Source organism: Vombatus ursinus, unplaced genomic scaffold (assembly GCF_900497805.2).
Source record: "Vombatus ursinus unplaced genomic scaffold, bare-nosed wombat genome assembly UNPS02014802.1, whole genome shotgun sequence".
Classification (NCBI taxonomy): domain Eukaryota; kingdom Metazoa; phylum Chordata; class Mammalia; order Diprotodontia; family Vombatidae; genus Vombatus; species Vombatus ursinus.
Window position 1 is genome coordinate 6591207 of NW_020954580.1, and position 20525 is coordinate 6611731.

A 20525-nucleotide genomic window follows, 5' to 3' on the forward strand; every position below is an offset into this window, starting at 1 on the left:
GTTATTAATACTTTAGTTGGTGGACCATTGTGTAGATGGGGGTGTTACTAATATTTTAGTTGGTGGACCATTGTGTAGATGGGGGTGTTACTAATACTTTAGTTGGTGGACCGTTGTGTAGATGGGGGTGTTACTAATACTTTAGTTGGTGGACCATTGTGAGAGTCTTGGAGTGGGGACCAGGCAGTCTTCACTGTGTTTGGAGGGGACAGATAATTGTGATCATGTCTGATTCATTGCACCTTCTGCGTCAACAATCAATTAGCATTTATTGAGCACCTGTGAAGGGCCTGAGTTATACCAGACACTGTAGAGGATACAACATAGTCCAAGGGACGGCCCTTGCCTTTACCAACTTTTCAATCCATACGGATATGAAGTATATATACATGAAATCATTACGTGACCTTATATATTATGCTAAAAGGGTGATATCAACGAGATAAGGTGTTCAAAGGAGAGAAAGAGAAATTGTGGGTTTGAGTGGCCTCTGGCCTCTCCATAGAGGAGGAAGATGGGGGGGGGGACTTCAGGTAGAGACTGAAGAATGAATGGGGTTTGGGTAAATAGAGATGAGAGATGGGCATTCAGGAAAGGGAGTGAGTGAAAGTATCCCAACCTGGCTGGGTGTCAGGCTTGAGGAAGATGAATAGCTGATGATAAGGCTGGTCTGAAGGAGGTTGGGGCCAGATTGTAGATGGTGTGTGTGGAGCCTATAATTCTCATGTGCTGGCTCCATGGGATCACCCAGAGAGAGGGTGAGAATCTTTCAGTTTTAGTCTCTCCCATGTCATGATTGCATTATATAAAATTTATATTGTAGCTGTATGTGTATTTACCTTATCTCTATTACTAGATTATGAACTCCCTGAGGTCAGAGGCTATGTTTTGATTTATCTTCCATGGCTTATACCAGTGCTTTGTATATTTTTTTTGGGGGGGACAGGGAATTAGACCCAAGATTTCATTGATATAAGGAATTCCCCTTTTACCAAAGCAGATTAGTCCTTGCTTTGCAATTTATAGTCCCAGACAGTTGCTTAGGGGACTGGGAGGCTAATAGCTAGCTAACATTTAGTATTGAGTTTTAAAGTTTGCTGAGGGCTAGAACTAGGGGAAGTCAAGTGACTAGCCCAGGGTCACAAAGCCCATCTATATTGAAGATAGACCTTAAACTCAGACCTTCCTGGTTCCACGGCCAGCACTTTCTCTGCTGACTTCCAGTGGAATGGAATTAAAAAAGGGTCAGATGAATGGGTCTGTATGACCTGGGACAAGTCATTGTCCCCATGTCCTAGGCAGTTTTCTAAGATTATTCAGTAAAGCCTTTATTAAACACTTAGTATGCCCCAGGCACTATGCTAACCTCAGAAAAAGTGGTAATCTGCATAGGTAGAGGGGTTTTCTCATTTGGGAGTTCTTTCCTAACACCAGTGAAGTCCTTGTGTATCTAGGGAAGGCTGAGAAATTGTATCCCTTGTGTGTTACTTTGCAGTGCAGGTTTGGTGACTTTACAGTAACACATGATTTGACTTTTTTTTTTCCCTCTGTAAGAAATGGGATTTCATCAATATGGAGAATCCCATATGTGAAAACTCCCTCCCACTAGGACAGATGATCAATTTCTTTGTAATTTATTGAGAAAGTGGCCTGGGGCACTGATAAGTTAAATCCTTTGTCCTTGAGCATATAGCTAGTATTAAGAAATCCAGGACTTGAACCCAGGTCTTTCTGGACTCCTGGGTCAGCCCTCTGTCCACTAAGCCATGCTGCCTCTTCTGACCTGACTTATTATACCTGTGGAGGGCAGAGTTTTCTGGCATTAAAAATTCATACATTTATGAAAAGTCATACTGTAGAAGGTGTCACCCATTGTTTCCCCCCACTACATATCCACTTCTCCCATTTGCATTCTAAGTGGCTGACTCCTTTTGCCTTCCCCTAGTCTGGGTTCCATTCCTTCTATTTTGCTGTGGTCAGACAATATTTTGTGGAAGAAGAGAGATTTGATCAAACAATCATCGATTTAGAGGGGGAGGGGACCTTAGAGGACATCTGGTTCAACCCCCTCATTTTACAGACGAGTAACCTAGTGGTTAATGACTTGTCCAAAGTCATACAGATAGGAAATAGTAGAGTTGGGATCTGAACCCAGGATCTCTGACTGCAGATCCAGTAGGTTTTCCCACTATGCCAAATTGCCTCAGCTGGATCTGGACCCTGGAGGAAGGGTAGGCTTTGGATTGTTAGAAAGGCAGTGGGGGGAAAAGGTATTTCCTCATGGGCAATAGATTTCGTAAGGTTAGGAATGCATAAAGTATGAGTGTGGTTGGGTTGGAGTGTAGGATATGATAAGACGGGGAAGGGAGGCTGGGGACACATTGTACAGGGCCTTTTGTACCAGGCTGAGGAGTCTGTACAAGGTTAATTCCTGGTTGGGATCAAGTGAATAATTCTGTCACTGAATCATTAATGCTCTTGACCTCCCTCCCACATCTACCCCACTCCACCCCTCAAACCTCTAGGGTCTCCATTCTGAATCTGGGACAAGGGCTCCAGCCACCTCCTTCTCTTGTGTTTTCCTCTGGCCAAAGGGAAATTCCTTGGGTGGGGGCAGGGATCACTCTAGAGTATGGGAGTTACAGCACTTCCTTCCTGAAGAGTGTCCTCCAGGCCAGGCCAGGCCAGCCTAGCCCAGCCCAGCCCAGCCCAGCCCCTCCTGTCTTTGGCGCTCTTTCCTTTCTGGTAGCTCTTTCTCAGATGGGTAGGGCTAGGGGAAAGACAGAGCCAGTAAGAACAGACCTCCTTGGGTCCCATCCAGGATGATCAGATGCAATTAGTCTGGGGATTCGAGGAATTCTGGAAACACCGGCCTTGGGCAGACCTTTCAGAGGTTACAGAATCACAGAACCTCAGAGATGGAAGGGGCCTCAGAGGTCATCTAATTCAAACTGTGTCCAGCTCAACCACAGCCTTGGCATCCATCTTTCGTTTGAAGACTTTCAGTGACAGGTCTCTGCCTCTCATCCTTTTGAGGCAAGCATTCTACTTTTGGACAATTCTCCTTGTTAGGTGAGATTACATACTGGGCTCCTTATTATATTACAAGTGAGCTCCTTATAGAATGTAAACTCCTGGAGGGTAAGGATGGTTCCATTTTTTTTTTCTTTGTATCACCAGTTCCTCAAACTTAATGCTAGTTAGTCAATCCAGTAGGAAGTTATTCTTTGTATTGAGGTGAAATCTGCCTCTTGGAAACTCTCCCTCCTTATCCTCTCTACTACTGCTCCTGAGTCTGGCTTATACAGCCCAGTAAAACAAGTATAATCCCTCTTCTACTTAACAGCCCTTCAGATGCTTGATAGCAGCTCTCTCTCCTCTTCAAAGCCCAGCTCAAGCCCTGTTTCCTTCTGAAAGTCTTATGCACTGCCCACTGACCCATAGAGATCTTTTCCTCCTCTGAACTTCCAGCCCTGATCTACTGAATCCTCCATTTTATTCTGTAAACCTGTAGGTCTCCATGTGTAAGTACTAGCTGGATCAGGAGTTCCTTGAGGGAAAGGTTTGGGTTCCATCTCTGTCTCTCTCAGACCACCAGCTTCTTAAGGGCAGAGCTTGGGTCTTTCCTCTTCTACTGCACAGACGTCAGAATTCTGAGCAGCCTGGCTCTTCCCAACCCCACCAAAGCATCCTAGGTGAAGACGAGTGTTTCTCACTGCATTCACATCCTCCAGGAATTGGCTTTAATAGCTTTTTTTAGTTATTGGCTAGCCGGCTAAATACTGTTGGTCAGGAAGTTCTGTGTTGTAGCTCACCTAAATTCTTCCTACACTGGTGAACTGAAGAGCTTGCCACTATTCTTTCTATACTAATCATCTACTGACCAAAGAAGGGGTCTCTTTTCAGGACCCTACTCGGTCTTATCTGACTAATGGATCCACGTTATTTTTCTCACTTGTTCTTAAGATCATAGGTTTGGAGTTGAAACTGTCAAATCTTTTGATCCTGTTTTCCCCCTCCCAAGAAAGTCTTTCCGTCCATTCCTCATATTCTACTGCTCTCAGGGCAGTAGCATCCTGAGCCAGAACTCAGAACTCTAGACTAAGCTAGAAGTATGTAATAGGATTAGAAAGCATTGGATTTAGGGTCAGAAACCAGTTGGCCATGTGGCTTCAGGCAAGTCCAAAGTCTCTGTTCATCTGTAAAAGAAAAACATTGAACTAGATAGGTGATCTCTAAGGTCCTTTGCAGCTCGAATATTTTACGATTCTGGGTCTGAGCATGCAGATTGCCCTGGTTAAATCAAGATAAATCATTCAGAGCTCTCTTCTTCTCCCCACCCTCACTTGCTCTTGCCTTGTTGAAATATCTCAACCTGGCTGAGAATCCTTGGCTTCTGGAATGGACCAGCTTGACCTCTGGAAGAAGCTGAAAGCCATGTGTAACGAATAAAGTCATGCCCTGGAGAATCCACCTTGGCCAAACACTGCCTGTGGTGGGAGCCAGAGATGAGAGCCTCCTCCTGGCTTGAAATTGCATGTCCTGTAACTTCATGCCTATGGCATACCTCTCTTATGTAATGACTTCCCGTCCCATAGGTAGCTCTCAAAACTTTCCTCAACCACACATGGTACACATCCCATTTATAGCCCATTTCTTTAGGCTCTAGAGCCCCAATGGTTGTTGCTTTAAAAAAAACCACCAAACTTTAGATGATTGAACATGATTTGAATGGGAGTAAAGGGTGCTGGTGTTTAAGAGTAATCTATAAGAATTTAGGGAAAGAATCCTCTTGGGGAAAGGGATAACTCAAGTCACAATCTAGGCATATAGGCAGGATGCCAAGCCAGGTCGAACCAGGTTTCACTGGCTACTAAATCCTAGGGTCTAGGGAGAAAGCTCAGTGGAGGGTCACTAATACTGGTCCAAAGCAGGGAAGTCAACACAGAGCGGGAAAGAGCTTGGGTGGATATAATGTGCATTAAAGTTTACAAGGCACTTTACGGAAAACATTATCTCATTTGATTCTTACAGCAGCCCACTTTACAGATCAGGAAATTAAAGTTCAGAGAAAATGAGATGGTTGAAATAACCAAGAACCACGATTTATTTCAACTCTAAGTTCCTCAATCCTCTAATTCTATGGTGTTCAATGAAATCATAAGTAATGGCCTGATTTCTAGCTCTGGAACCACAATCAAATCACTAACTGCCATTGCTCCTGGAAAGGGTATGGCCAGTCTTCTATCCTAGGCTCCATTTACCATCCGTATGACTTTGTAGACCAAAATATCCATCCCTGGTCACCAATCTCAAATCTATAATGTTTCTTCTATTTGAATATAAGCTCCTCAAAGACCAGGACTGGTGCTTTTTTTTTTATTTGCGTCCCTAGTGCTTAGCTTACAAGTGCTTGATAAATTCTTTTTCATTCATTCATGACAGATTCTGGTCTCTACCTTTGGATATAATGTAATGTGTCAGGACCCAAGTATCTCTTTCCTACTGGGAGGGACCATAGTCATGTTCTAGCTTCTCCAAATGTAAAATGAAATTGATAACATAGGCATGGCATGTTATGCCATTACAGCTTTCTTTCACATAGTTTTACTTTTTAAGGTGACATTAGCATGATAACTATGCAGTCTCCTCACTCTACTCCATCAGTTATTGCCATTGATTTGGACCATTATCAACTCCTCTCTTCTCCCACCCCACAGTAACATGGTTTTTTTCCTTATTGTCCAAAGTATTTTTTATAGATATAAAATTATGGTACTTGGTCTTGACCCTAGTCTGTGACATAGAAGTTTGGCTACACTAGGCTACGTTAGGTTCAGTGAAACCCTTTCTCCCTGGATGTGATCCCCTAGTGAAGACCCCCGAAACTGTGACATGACCCATCTGTTATTCTCCAGTTTTGAACTAAGAAAAGAGTTTAAATTCCATCAGCAGATAGAGGTTAATAGCATCTGACTAGGTCTCAGCAGACTCAGAGAAAGTTCTCTTTCCAGCTAACTAGATGCATGACCTTGGGCCCAATTTTTCACCTCTCTGAGCCCTTTCTTCTAGGAAATGAGATGTTAGATTAGATGATTCCCAAGGCGTTTTCCAGTGCTAACAGGTCATGCTTATGTTATCAACTTCATCAACTGGGGAAGCTGGAACATGACCATGGTCTTTCCAGTGGGAAAGGGATGCAGGGGTCCTGACTCACTCCATGATATCCAAAGGTAGAAACCAGAATCAGCTTCACTTGGTTGGAAGATACTTCTCAGTCTTGGCATGGAGGCTGGAGCTGAGTGTCTTACATAGTATGGTATATAAACATATTCACAGTAAATTCATTGCGTGTGATTGACTGTTCTACTCTGCATTCTTTGTCTCTTCTCTTTAGCACAACCGTGGGGAGTTTCCCATCAGCAGAAAGTAGTGGCCTAGGCCCCAGGATGCCCACCCAACCTGTGGCAGATGCTAGCTTCCACTCTGGCAGCCTAGGGCAACCTTCTTCTGCCCAGAGCAGCTACCAGAACATCTCCCCTGCCCTACCAGCTGCCACCAGTGGCCACCGGAGTCCTGACTACTTTTCTCCAGACAGCCGGCCTCAGTCTCAGTTCACCGTGGCTGGTGTGCACACCCTGCCTGGGAGCCCTCAGACCCTCCACCGGACGGTGGGGACCAACACTCCTCCTAGCCCAGGCTTTGGTCGGCGAGCAGTGAACCCTGGCATGGCGACCTCTTCGCTTGGTAGCCCTGGTCTGAGCCGCCGCCAGGTCTCAGGTCCCGTTGGTAACACAGTGGCTGGCCTCCATGGCAATGCCATTGCCAGCCCCCAGACCAGTGTGGCTGCCTCCCCGGGAAGTCCTAGCCTGGGCCGGCACCCCACTGGTGCTGTCCACAGCAATTCAGTCACCACTCCAGGAAGTCCCAGCCTCAGCCGCCATGTGGCAGGCTTGGGAGGGGCTGGGCCGGTGGTCCCGGGCAGCCCTAGCATGGACAGGCATGCAGCCTACGGTGGCTATTCCACCCCTGAGGACAGAAGGCCTACTCTGTCCCGGCAAAGCAGTGCCTCAGGCTACCAGGCTCCCTCCACACCTTCCTTCCCAGTGTCCCCAGCCTACTATCCAGGCATGAGCAGCCCAACGTCCTCGTCGCCCGATTCTGCGGCTTTCCGGCAAGGGAGCCCTACACCTGCCTTGCCTGAGAAGCGGAGGATGTCTGCAGGGGATCGGGCAGGCAGCCTCCCCAACTATGCCACTGTCAATGGAAAAGTGTCCTCGTCCCCTGTGTCCAGCGGCATGTCTAGTCCCAGCGGCGGTAGCATGGTCTCCTTCTCCCACACCCTTCCTGACTTTTCCAAGTTCTCCATGCCAGGTGGGTACCCTGAACCCTGAGCTCAGACACCCTAAGTATACCGTATCTGCTTTGACCTTTGCCTCTGAATTTCTGCTTCCAAACTGACCGAGTTTGAAAGTGACCGAAGCTAGGCTTCTAGAGACTGGCATTCAAATCTTGGCCTTGGCTCTGACTTCCTATGTGAGCTTGAGAAAGTTACCTAACTTTTGTAGGCCTTGGCATCATAATCTGTACAATGAAGAGAATGTTACCTTCCTTCCTTACCTCAGAATTGTTGAGCAATTGGACAGGGGAAGGATTTTGGAACCAAAAGTACTATTTTAAGTGTGAGGTATTATTATGACAACCATATTATTTTGATTGTTGAGATTTAATGCTATTTTGCAAGTAATAGCCTCCATCCTACTAAGAGGACGTCCTCTAAACTCAGTAACCCAGACTTGCATAGATCTAGAGCCCAACAGCCAATCTTAGAGCCCACTATATGGACACCTGGATCTAGGCCTTCTAGTCCCTGCCTTTCCCTCCTGTCTGGGCTTCATCACCAGTAGTAACTCTAGGTCTCTGCTGTTCTCTCCTTTCCCAGGAGTGACATTTGGTTCTCAGTCCCTCTCTCTCCTTGGGAGTATGTGAAGCTTCTGGGGGTCAGGACACTTCCTGTTTCCCACTATCTTACCCTGCTTAAAATAGCTATTGGAATCAACACAGGAAGGCAGATGCAGTTGTGGTCTCTCCTGGCAGCTCATTAGATAGAAACCACAGCAGGGGGTGTTTAGGGGCTTCAAAGCTGCGAGAAGGATGGCTTAGAACATTTCCAGATGCTCCTGGTCTTCTGATACTCTGAGTCCCAGAGGTCTTTTTCAGTGACTAGCTGTCAGGGAAGGAAAATTGACACCTCCCCATCTCTCTTTGAAAAGTGGGTTTCTGCCCTCTCAGAACAAGTGACTTGAAATTATAGCAGGAACTGAGACTGGTTGGCGTTTCAGGAGGAAGGCTCGAGATGGTTTCATCCTGAACCCTTATAGCCTAACAGGATTCCAAGCATGGGCGTCTTCCAATACTGTGACCTTTCTCTGAAGGATGGTAGAAGCAGAAAGATATCTTTCTTAGTCTTGTGGGTTCCCAAGAACCTTGAGATCAGGGTGTGCAAAGGGGAAGAATGATTTAATAATAATAATAATAATAATGATAATAATGATAATAACAGTTAGCATTTATATAATGCCTTAAGGTTTGCAAACAACCCTGGGAGGTAGTATTATCCCCTTTTTCAAGATCACACAAACTAGCAAGCGTCAAAGAATGGATTCAGATTCAGGTCTTTCTAACTCCAGGTCCATCGCTCTATTCACTGTATCACATAGCTGCCCCTTATATGAATATGCATACACATACATATATATGCACATAATATACACGTACATTTATACATACAAATATCTATCCATATCTGTGTGTAGGGGGAATGAGTAGGGAGCAAGTAGGTATATACATATATACAGATGCATCTATATATCTATACCTACACATATACCCATATCTATCTGTTTCTATCCTGTAATATTTATAAAGATGATTGTTACAGAATGGTCACTGGGATCTCTTTTTAAAGAAGTAAGTACCTGGGGCAGTAGGTGGTGCAGTGGATAGAGCACTGGCCCTAGCGTCAGGAGGACCTAAGTTCAAATACAGCCTCAGACACTTGACACTAGCTGTGTGACCCTGGGAAGGTCACTTAACCCCCCCCCCCAATGGCCCCCCCCCCCCAAAAAAAGGAAGTAAGTACCTTTCACAGGAATATGTATATGCCTGTGTATATGTATATGTGGGAAGAGTAGGGAGAAAGTAGGCATATATACATATATAATATTTTAAGTAATATATTCCAATACATATCTATGCCTACCTGCTCCCTGGTCTTTCCCTATACACACACACTCACACACACACACACACACACACACACACACAGACACACACACACACACATATATTTAATATAGATCTCATGGAGGAAGTTGGGTTTGAAGTTTGATCTCAATAATAGATATATTTTATATATACATACATATACATACATATATAATGTATATATGTATATGTGTATGTATACACACACACACACACATATATATGCCTTATATAACATCAACAGAAGGTTAGAGTTGGAAGAGACCTTGGAGGCCATTCTGTCCTATACCCAGACTGGAAGGGGACAGGATGGTATAGTTGAACAAGTGTTGGATTAGGAACTGGGAGACCTGAATTCTAGTTCTCCCTCTCTCTTACTAATCATGTAACCACATGCAAATCACTTCCTATCTCTGAGCCTCAGTTTCTTTTGTCTTAAAAGTAAAGGAGTTGGCCTAGGTGACCGTTAATGTCCCTTTCAACTTTGACTTTCCAAGAAAAATTATATGATGGACACACAGGGAACCTCTGGATAGCTGCCTGGGAATGTGACACATGACACAAAATGCCACATTCCCAGTTGATCTCCTCCAGATGCCAACTTAGTCACTCATCTATTTGCCCAAGTCCAGTAGTGATCTATGTTCTCAAGGTGATGTGCCATAATGATTTCTATTCATGTGGCCTCTGGCAGGGTGTCCTCAGGTTGGGGAGGGAGGAGGGAGCAGGTAGAAAAAGGATTTTGGAAAGGTTTGATTGTTTTTTTTTTTTAAATTTTTTTTTCATTTTGATGAGGCAGTTGGGGTTAAGTGACTTGTCCAGGGTCACACAGCTAGTAAGTGTAAAGTGTCTGAGGTCAGATTTGAATCCAGGTCTTCCTGATTCCAAGGCCAGAGCTCTATTCACTGCGCCACCTAGCTGCCCTATTTTGATTGTTTTTGCTTTCATTTTTAAGGCTATGTGAATTGATCATGATGAAAAAGATTGGAAAAATAATGACATTTGATGAATGAGGGCAAGGAGCTGGAGTGATTTAGTTGGAAGAAGAAAAATCTGAAGAAAGGGGTCAGGAATGACCTTTAAACTTAAAAGAGACTGTTGGACAGAGATCAGAGTGATAAAGCTGCTATGGTGAGAATTTAGTTTTCAAGGATGAATTTTGAGAGAAGGGTGTGTGCCCTCTGAGGAGGGCTTTTCAAACAGGAAAGAATTCTGTGTATCTGAGGTGGTTTAGGCAGAACTCCTGCTTGGAGGCAGGGGGATGGATTAGATGGCCTTTTAGAGGTCCCATCAGTGCCATGATGATGGTATTTGATGCTCAATGTTCCTTTTCTCTCTTTCCTTCCTACAGACAACAGTCCTGAGACACGGGCTAATGTTAAGTTTGTCCAGGACACATCCAAGTATTGGTACAAACCCGAGATCTCCAGGGAGCAGGGTGAGTCCTGGTGAAATGGACCATGGAGGATGATGCTCCATGTAAACTTTTCACCTGTTACCTCTGTAAAGATGATTGTTTTAGAACCTTCTCCTGCACCTCTTCCTAAAGAAACAAGACAGACACGTGGTCATGGCTCCTCACAGTCATCGTGGGCCCCGGGGACGAAGTTGGGTTTGAAGTTTGACCTCAATACGGATTTATTGACAGTGGTACTAAGATACTAGAGCAGATGGTTAGGGAATCTCCTTCTATGACTCAGCCAATGAGCATTTATTAAGTGCTCACTATGTGCCAGGCACTATGTTAAGCCCTCAAAATAGAAACAAAAGGCAGAAACAGCCCCTGCCTTCAAGAAACTTCCATTCTAATAGGGGAGACTTGTCAATGAGTAGATACACAAAAGGCACATATAGAGTAGATAGAAGGGAAGGGAGTGCTAATTGAGCTGTTTTAATTAAAGGAATTTAAATTAAATTAATTAATTAAAAGAAATTAAGGAAGCCAGGGATCCCTATTGCCTCCTGGACCAAAAGCAAAATCCTCTGTTTGGCCTATAAAGTCCTCCATAATGTAGCCTTTTCCTACATTTCCAGTCTTCTTATACCTTCTACCCCCAATACTCTTCCATCCAGTGATACTGGTCTTCTTGCTATTTGTACCTCGAACATGACCCTCTATCTCCTGAGTCCAAGCATTTTCATTGGCTGTTATCATACTTGGAACTTGCTCCCTCCTCAACTCTGCCTCCTGGCTTCCCTCAAGGCTCACTTAGGATCCCATCTTCTGGAAGAAACTTCTCCCAATTCTCCTAATGCTCTTGCCTTCTCATTGTTGATTATCTCCAGTTTATCCTGTCTGTGTCTTATTTATACCTGTGTCTTATCTCCCCCATTAGACTGCGAGGTCCTTGAGGACAGGGATTGTCTTTTGCCTTTCTTTATATCCTTACATTTAGCACAGTGCCTGGCACATAGTAGGAGCTTAGTAAATGCTAGTTGACTGGCTGACCAATGAAATCTTAGAGATAGAGATGAGTAGGGAGAGTGTCCTAGGCGCAGGGGAGAGCCAGTAAAAAGACAGGAACATGGGAGATGGAGAATTACGTGTGGGTGATAGTAAGTAAACCTGCATAGGTGAACTGTTTAGTGATTCTGTGCGGAGGGAAGTAATTAGTTAAAAGATAAAAGATAGGAAGGAGCCAAATTGTGAAAAACTTTAAATGCCAAACAGGAGAGACCTGGTCTGAATAGGGAGAGGATCTATACTGCTCAGGGGCAGTGGAATGGCTTGAATGAAACTTCCTTTGGAATATCAGTGACAGACTAGGAGAACCCAGGAGTCCTAACTTCCAGCTTCTTTACCCTCTTGAAGCAAAAAAGGAGCATTGTCCTACAGGGAAGAGAAGGGGAAGGGAAAGAGAGGAAAAGGAAGAGAAGGGAAGGAAAACATAATTAAAGATTCTTGGAAGGCCTTGTCTGAATGGGCTGAAGGGATCAAATCACTAAATTATTATTTCCTTTTTCCATTTCCTCTTCTCCTCCACCCGTTACAGCCATTACATTACTTAAGGACCGGGAGCCAGGAGCCTTCATCATTCGGGATAGCCACTCCTTTCGGGGAGCTTATGGCTTGGCCATGAAAGTGGCATCTCCTCCTCCCACAATCCTTCAGCAGAGTAAGAAAGGTAATGAATGTTTTCTCTGAGAATTGTACCATTGGGATGAGGAGGGGGATGATGGTGAGGGCTATGGCAAGAGGGATGAGATTTGCCTGATTCTCTCTGTCCCTGACCTGAGGGTGAGGGGGTACTTACTGGGTGACTGGTGGGAAGGGGTCAAATGGAGCATCTTCTAAATTTGGACAGTCCTACTGCCTCTCCACTCATGTTACACCCAAGTAGGACCCATGCCTCTTCCTCTGTCCATCTCAGAAAGAGGTAAAGGTTATGAGGAGGAGCAAAAGAGCAAAGTCTCAGGTTCAGGGTGGAGAGTAGGAGGGGAACATGGGAAGGGACCAGTAACCCCATCCTGTCCTTCCAGGGGACATGGCCAATGAGCTAGTGAGGCATTTCTTGATTGAGACTAGCCCCAGAGGGGTGAAGCTAAAAGGATGCCCGAATGAACCAAACTTTGGTGAGTTTGCCCATTTAATTTCTCCATGGTTCAGTCTACCCTGCCAGGGAGTTCTTCTAGCAGTCTGCCCTTTAGTCTCTCCTTTTGTAGCCTCTGCCTATTCCTGTATAATTGTATGTAGCCTCTGTGTTATGACTCCTCCCTGTAGCCCCACCCCATTCAGACAGAGGATTCAATAAGAAATGGGTTTATATTTGGGTTAGAGACGTTAGGAAGAACTTCCATGGGGGGAAGTTTAGTTTGTGTCCAAGGAGGACTTGAATATCTTTATTTGGGGAGCCGTTAAAAAGAAGATGGATTTTTACCATCCTGAGGTGGTTAAAATATGTCTGTCCAGGGTCAAGAAGAATGAATGTTTAAATGACCTGAGCCCAGGCCAGGTGATTTGATCATATTCATGGCCATGGACTTTTGAGGAGGTTTCACACACACACAGTTCAGATGAAAGATGACAGAAGTCATTCTACCATTCTTTATCTGAGTGTGACCCCCCTCTCCCTGCTGGCCAACTCCCTCTAATGCTGCTTCCTGGATGTGTCTCTTTCCCTACAGGATGTCTCTCTGCTCTGGTCTACCAGCACTCTATCATCCCATTGGCTCTCCCCTGCAAGCTGGTCATTCCAAACCGAGGTAGGAGCCAGAGACTCGCTCAGCAAGCACACATTGATCCAGTTTTCCCGCAACATCCAGTCATCGTTGCCAGTAGCTGCTCGGGAACACAGGGCCAAGATAGGCTGGGGAAGATAGGCTGCCCTGCCAATACAGGGAAACCTAAGCCTCTTCACCCATCCTCTGCCCAAATAATTTCAGAAAGGCAAAATTGTTTAAAAAGCTCAACTCCATGAGCTCATGCGGTCACTATGCCAGACAGGGTCGAACAACACCGTGGAGCCAAGAGTTTAATGTCAGTCCACAAAATGGGCATCAACCCCAACCACATTTCATGAACTTTTACCTCCCATAGCTCTCCCACCCCTCCTTATTCCCTCTTCCTGTTTCCTGTTGCTCATGGCTTAGAGGTTACCAAAATCTACCTGCAGCAATTCTACTCCATTTTCCCCTGGCCTTGTAACCTGACATCCAAACTTGGACAGTGACAAGGAGGCTTAGTGTACTGTACCGAGTGTCAGATTTTTGATGAGGCCTGCTGCCCAATTTCTTTTGAACACTGGGCCTGGAGAAAGAGATCCTAAGTAGGTTGGGTGGAGATAGAATCTATTTCCCCTGCTACCAGGTCTCTTTCTACTAGCTGAGAAATGTGATGACTCACTCTAGTTCATCAGGGGCTGAGTAGGGTGGGAAAATTGTAGATAATCATTAGAATTATTGGTAATCATACATCTCTAGCATTGTGCTCCATGCTATGAGAAATAGTAGCCTTTTGTAGGGTGCTTTGACAGCAGGGACCATTTTACACAGTGCCTGGCACACAGCAAGTGCTTAATAAATGCACATTGACTCACTGACTCTCAATGGGGAACTAATGTCCAAGAAACAATGAGATACCAATACAAGGCAATGTGCCGTAAGTGCTAAAATGTGTGATGTAGACATAAAGCACCATAGGAGGTCAGAGCAGGGAGAAGAGTCTGGAAGGACTTTTATGAAGGAGGTGGTCCTGAGCCAAGCCTGAAAAGTAGATTCCGGACATAGACCAGCTAGGCACCCACCTAGGGTATGACATCACAGAGTTGGGAGTGGAGGAAAGGGTGCAAGGAAGAACATTTTAAATATAGCTTTTTCTAAGTACATTTATTTTTAAATTCAGAACATTTCATTCTCCATAGCCCAGAGATATTTATGTTGGGACAAATCAGGTTGCATTTGTTACTGTGAAGGCTCAAATGGTAACCCTTGAAGGGCACAGTTTTCAGACCTTATCTTGGCATGTAAATCTGGCTGTATCTTAAGGGATTCCAATAGACCAAGAGGTAGGTTGACAAAGGAAATGCCATTGCTGGTAGAGAATTCATAATGGGGAGTAGTGGAAAAGAAAGTTAGGCAGCCAGGTGGTGAAAGGCCTTGGAAACCAGATGTCAGTACTTGGGATTGATCCTATAGGAAATTATGGGAGGTGTATAAGCAGGAGACTAGCACCATGTTGGAATACTTAATTTGGCAGTGGTATGCAGGATAGTTTGGAAATGGGAGACAGCCTTGGGCAATTGAAGCCATTAAAGATGTGAGAAGGGTTAAGACTAGGGTGGTAAGTCCCACTACTATCCCTGGTGTTGTACCCTAGGTGGGGATGACCTGATCTGAGTTCTGCTTGCTCAAGTTTCACCTGCTTCACGAAAGGCTTTCCAGACTCATCTCTCCTCTCTGACCTTCTACAATACTTTTTGCTGTTACTGTCTAAATAGAGGAAGGAGTTCAGACGGGATGCTTCTCCAGGTTCTTTTTAGCCTTAGGATTCTAGTTTCCAGCTCCAAACTTACATATCAACATGTGTATGGATGTGGGGGAGGGACAGAGAGGAGAGGAAACCCATCATTTCTCCGCATTCCTACATCATATTAATAGGAACATCAGAGGAAGCCCAGGTCTCTGACCCTGGTGCTTAATCTCTCCTTGGGATTCTAGAGCACTGTACTCAACGCTGACCATTTTTATTTCATAAATCAAATGCTTGTGTTCTAATTGATTTGCATAGCTTGTTGAAAAGTCCAGATATAACTTGAATAGCACATATAGCTTAAATACTTATTAAATAATACACTGTGGGATTGAAAATATTATTTCAACAGTTGTTGAGTTGTCCTCTATAAACAGTAATTCAATCACATTGCTATTAAAATAATCGGGTAACATTAATGATGAAATAAATTTAGACACTAAACAAATTGAACTCAGTCACTTTTAATTCAGCAAGGGGCATTGAGCACGAGCAGGTCAAAGGATGGCTAATAAAATGACATGGTTTGGAAAGTGTTTGTTGCAGTTGGGGCTGTGGTCCCTTATCTGTTTCTCTGCATAACTTTCTGTGTTTTTGCCGTAGATCCGACAGATGACACAAAAGATAGCTCATCCGCCAATTCTACCACAGATCTACTGAAACAGGGGGCAGGTGAGTGGTTAGTGACAGTGGGGGCTTCTCACCCTTCTTTGTCTCTGCTTTCCTCATTTTGCCATGCCTGTCACCCCATTTCTGCACTCTATTTCTAGTCCCAACCCTCCTGAATCAACAGCTTCCACCAAATCAGAAAATTACATTTTCGTTGGCAAGGACTGGAATGAAATCTTTCCAGGGGTGGGGAGTTATTTCTTAAAAAAATATTTTGTTGATTTTTTTTTTAAAACATCTCTGTTACTTGCAAATGTCTCTCCTTTGCCATTAGAACCTTCCCTTGTAACAAAGTAATACAATGAAGCAAACCTAACCAACTCATTGGCTATATCTTAAAGTAAATGCCTCATCCTGCTTTTTTAGCCAACCACCTCTCTTCCAAGGGTTAGGCAACATACTTAGGTCCTCTGGAGCTGTGATTGGTCATTGCATTGACCAGAAATCTGATGTTTCAATGTTGTTTTCCCTTAAATTATTGTGGTAACTGTGTAAATTGTTCTCATGGTTCTGCTTATCTCTCCTCTGAATCAGTTCATTCAGATCCTCATATTTGTTATTTCTAATGGTCCAGTCATGTTCCATTACATTTATATAATGTGATTTGTTCAGTCATTCCTGATGGGGTTTCTTTCAGCCTGCAATGTGCTTTTCGTCAATTCTGTTGACATGGAGTCACTCACGGGGCCCCAGGCCATTTCTAAAGCCACAGCTGAGACACTGGCTGCAGACCCAACACCGGCTGCCACTATTGTCCACTTCAAGGTCTCCGCCCAGGGGATCACGTTGACAGACAACCAGAGAAAGTAAGGAATTCCTTCTCTCCAGCCCACTCTTTATGCAGTTTTCCTCACCTCCAACATCTCCAGTTATTGAAGGGTTTTTGGATAAAAGTGGGAAGATGAAATGAACAATACCAGAAAGATGTCCCAGGCCAACCTATGAGCCTTTAACTTGACCTGTCTCTGCCATTTGTTCTTCTCCCCATCAGTGTTGAACATCTTCCCCACTCCATAGCCCCTGCCCCTTTCTTCTCTGTGTCCCAAAGCTCCTGACCCCAGGCTTCTGTGAAGGATTCTATGGTGTGCCTTTCTCCGTCCCAGTTATTTACCAGTGTCCCACTTCACCATGACATGAGGATTTTGAGATGTTACGGAAGGCAGAGGATAGCTCTAGAAGAACACAGAGTAAAAGAGACTGGAAAATAGGGTAAAAGGCCTAACAATCTGCACCCTCATCTATTTATTCTGTCTTTGTGCCTTAGGCTGTTCTTCAGGCGACATTATCCCCTAAACACTGTTACCTTCTGTGACTTGGACCCACAAGAGCGGAAGTAAGTCTCCCATAGACCTCACCTTACCTCCCCACCCCGCACCCACTCACTTAGCTATTAAGCAGAGAAGTGTGTGTATATATGGTTGTATGTTGGTGTATATATGGTTGTATGTTGAGTTATTCTTACCTCAGATGAAGATGCCTGATATTAAAGAGGTAGTATAATTGCTTTAGTAGTATAGTGGATAGAGTGTTGGACCTGGAATCAGGAAGACCTTAGTTCAGATCCTGCCTCCGACATTTACTAGCTGTGGGACCCTGGGCCTGTCTTGGTTTCCTCATCTGTAAAATGGCGATGCTAATAGCTCTTACTTCCATTGGGTTGTTGAGAGGATCAAATGAAATGTTATTTATAAAGATCCCTTCTAGCTCTTAAGTTTGTGATTCTATGATTTTCCTGGGTTGCCGTAAGTCCTGGGTCCTCTCCTAATCATTCAACTGGCTCCTCCCTAACATGCTGAGGAAAGGAACTGGTAAGTCAGCTGTATGCCAGCCTAGGCCATCCTACATAAGACTGCAGTGAACATACACATGATGACTTTAGGGGCCCACTCTGCCCCGGGGAAAGATTTCTGACCCCATACTGGTGGAGTGCCTATGCTTGGCTCCAGTGGAGGCAGAAAACTTGCTTACTCTTGCTTTTTCTTGCCTTAGGTGGACGAAAGCAGAGGGGGGTGTGCCTGCTAAGTAAGTATGGCTTCTTTCCCTCCCCTTTCTTGGGATGTTCCATCTTTGTGCCTCCCAAGATGACACAGGAAGAGGCTTCTGAAATGTTGAGCATGCACAGGAGATTGGGGGAATGGGAGTTAAGGGTCAACAATTGAGTAGAGATCACATAGCCTAGAAGGTAAATTTAGTCAAATTGATCAACAGTTCTTCCTGCCTTCCCTCTCCCCTCCTTCCCCCTACCCCAGCAGCAATCCCTCTTATACTTAAGAGCAGCAGCGACCCTGTGAAGGACAAGTGCTAGATTTAGGCACGTTTGGGGCAGCTGGCATAGTATAATAAATAGATTCCTGGACATGAAGCCAGGAAGATCTAGGTTCAGATTCTAATTCTGACACATTAGATAGGCAAGTGACCTAATCTTTTAGAATCTCAGTTTCCCCATCTTTGCAAACTGGAAAGTATCATGTAAATGTCAGATGTTGCTGTTTTTGGGAGCATTTCCATTTCCATTTCATTTCAACTTGTCCCCAACTTGATTTCTTTTGAACCTGGCCTTGCCATTTTTGCAGGCTCCTATTAATGTTCATGGCTAGGCCAAGACCGCCTAACTCACCAGAACAAGCAGTCAAATTAGAACAGTGAGTTTCAAGAATAGAGATGGGAGGGAACTCCGTGGTAGACATGTTGGTCTCTCTTTTTTTTCCTCCTCTGGGTCACCAAAGTTTTGCAAAATTTTCAGCCTCTCAGATTTTCTGTGATTTTGAAGGTTTTAAGACTCTCAGTAAGCCCTTTCTTATCAATGCCTCCTGGCAAGCTCAGTTAACTTTCACCCTCTAGAATTTGGGGGCCTTTCCTTTCTGACTTAGAAATATTTTATTGTATTAGCTGAACCAAAGGTTCTTAATCATTTTTTGTGGCATGGACCCTCTGGGCTACTGGTGAAGCTTATGGACTCCTCAGAATGTTTTTAAGTGCATAAAATAAAATACATAGAATTACAAGAGAAACTAATTATATTCAAATACAGTTATGAAAATATTCAAAAATAAGTTCATAGACCCTAGGTTAAGAACCTCTGAGTTAGGAGCCAGCTCAAAGAGCTTCCTTTGGAAATCGGGTATTATTAATGGGGTGAGGAGCCAGATAATGAAAGAAGAGCCAGCTCTTCTCTGCTTCTGTGCTGTGGGCCCTCCCTGCTTGTGTCCACCACACTTGGGATCAGCTTCCCTGGTGGATGAAAGGAATTAATTATTGTTGAACTTGGCTGAAGAAGAGGGTGGGGCACTCTGGACTGTGAACATCCGGGGAGGGAGGGTTGTAAGGAGGTGGTGGCTCTGGCTCAGGCACAGGGATGGAAATAAGGCCAGGAGGAACTTGGTTACAGAAGATGGGGGATGGTGCTGAGCACACAGGTCTGGGAGGTCCAGGCATCAGGACCTCCCTGGGCCTTAGGCTCATCTCCCACCCTCCCCTTCCTGCCCTGTTCTTGACATGGGGAGAAGACTATCTCTGCCACCCCCTCCCAGGAGGAATAGGAAGGACAGGACATTTCCTCAGAGACCAAATCCAAGACCAAGAGGAGACATGGTGCAGATCTATCCCTTGATCATATAAGAAAACTGACCCCCCAGCTCCCAGAGTCCCCCAGCCAATAGGGCCACTGCTCCCAAGGGTCTTTGATCCTTGAACCTGGGGGACTGTTCAGCAGCACTTGGGACATGTAGGGCAAAGGGATATGTGAATGTGTTCCTCTGTTCGTGAGCGTGTGTACGATGGAGAGCTTGGCTAATTTTAGCTGTTGTGTTTCAAGTCCCAGAGAGGGGGGTTTTAATTGGAATCTCCAGCTGTTCCGATTTCCCCATCCCTCTCTAATTAGCAACACGCCAACTATGGGACCTCTCAGATCACATTCTGTTCCCCTCTGCTTCCATATTTATAACCTTGTTTTCCAAGGTTTGAATTCCAAGGTGCTGTGGCCTAGTGAGGGCAAAGTGTGGGAGTCTGCCCCTGCCCTTGCCTGATGGGTCCTCAAGCCCTTCACTCAAATCCTGTACACTGTAGGTCATGCAAGGGAACAATGAGAAGTCAAGCCAGCCTGTCCTTTTATTTCCCAGCTTCATCTGGTGCTTGAGGAGGTTGAAGCTTTCAGACTGGCAAACAATGCCATATTTATTTGCTTACAGTGCTGAACTTAAAAGGAGTCCGGCAGGGGAAGGGATGGGAGAGGCTCTTTCATGTACTTCCCCATTTTATCCTTGTTTTCACTGTCTCTCCAACTTCCCTCCCCTCCCCAGGTCTCCCCAAGCCAAGGGGGAAGTGCCCAAAGCATCTACCACTCAATCAGAATCTGTCCCCAGGTCTTAGTTTTTCTTTCTTTCTTTCTTTCTTTCTTTCTTTCTTTCTTTCTTTCTTTCTTTCTTTCTCTCTTTCTTTCTTTCCCTCTTTCTCTCTCTCTTTCTTCCTTCCTTCCTTCCTTCCTTCCTTCCTTCCTTCCTTCCTTCCTTCCTTCCTTCCTTCCTTCCTTCCTTTCTTTCTTTCTTTCTTTCTTTCTTTCTTTCTTTCTTTCTTTCTTTCTTTCTTTCTTTCTTTCTTTCTAAATGGAGGGAAGGTTCTTTAC

At 44.7% G+C, this 20525-nt stretch overlaps 1 protein-coding gene across 4 annotated transcripts in view; it reads left to right on the top strand.

Annotated features, from left to right (window-relative positions):
- The window catches only part of TNS1 (tensin 1), a 245771-nt gene extending 226907 nt beyond the window's left edge, over nt 1-18864 (top strand). For 3 of the 4 annotated variants that reach the window (XM_027873735.1, XM_027873738.1, XM_027873736.1), the window contains 9 exons: nt 6398-7374; nt 10619-10705; nt 12261-12392; nt 12748-12840; nt 13393-13470; nt 15839-15907; nt 16542-16710; nt 17169-17237; nt 17894-18864. In XM_027873735.1, the coding sequence (XP_027729536.1) occupies nt 6398-7374; nt 10619-10705; nt 12261-12392; nt 12748-12840; nt 13393-13470; nt 15839-15907; nt 16542-16710; nt 17169-17237; nt 17894-17930 (1711 nt within the window). In that variant the 3' untranslated portion in view covers nt 17931-18864. The remainder of the gene's footprint in view (nt 1-6397; nt 7375-10618; nt 10706-12260; nt 12393-12747; nt 12841-13392; nt 13471-15838; nt 15908-16541; nt 16711-17168; nt 17238-17893) is intronic. The other variant, XM_027873734.1, reaches the window with a different exon arrangement.
- The last annotated feature ends 1661 nt before the right edge of the window (nt 18865-20525 follow it).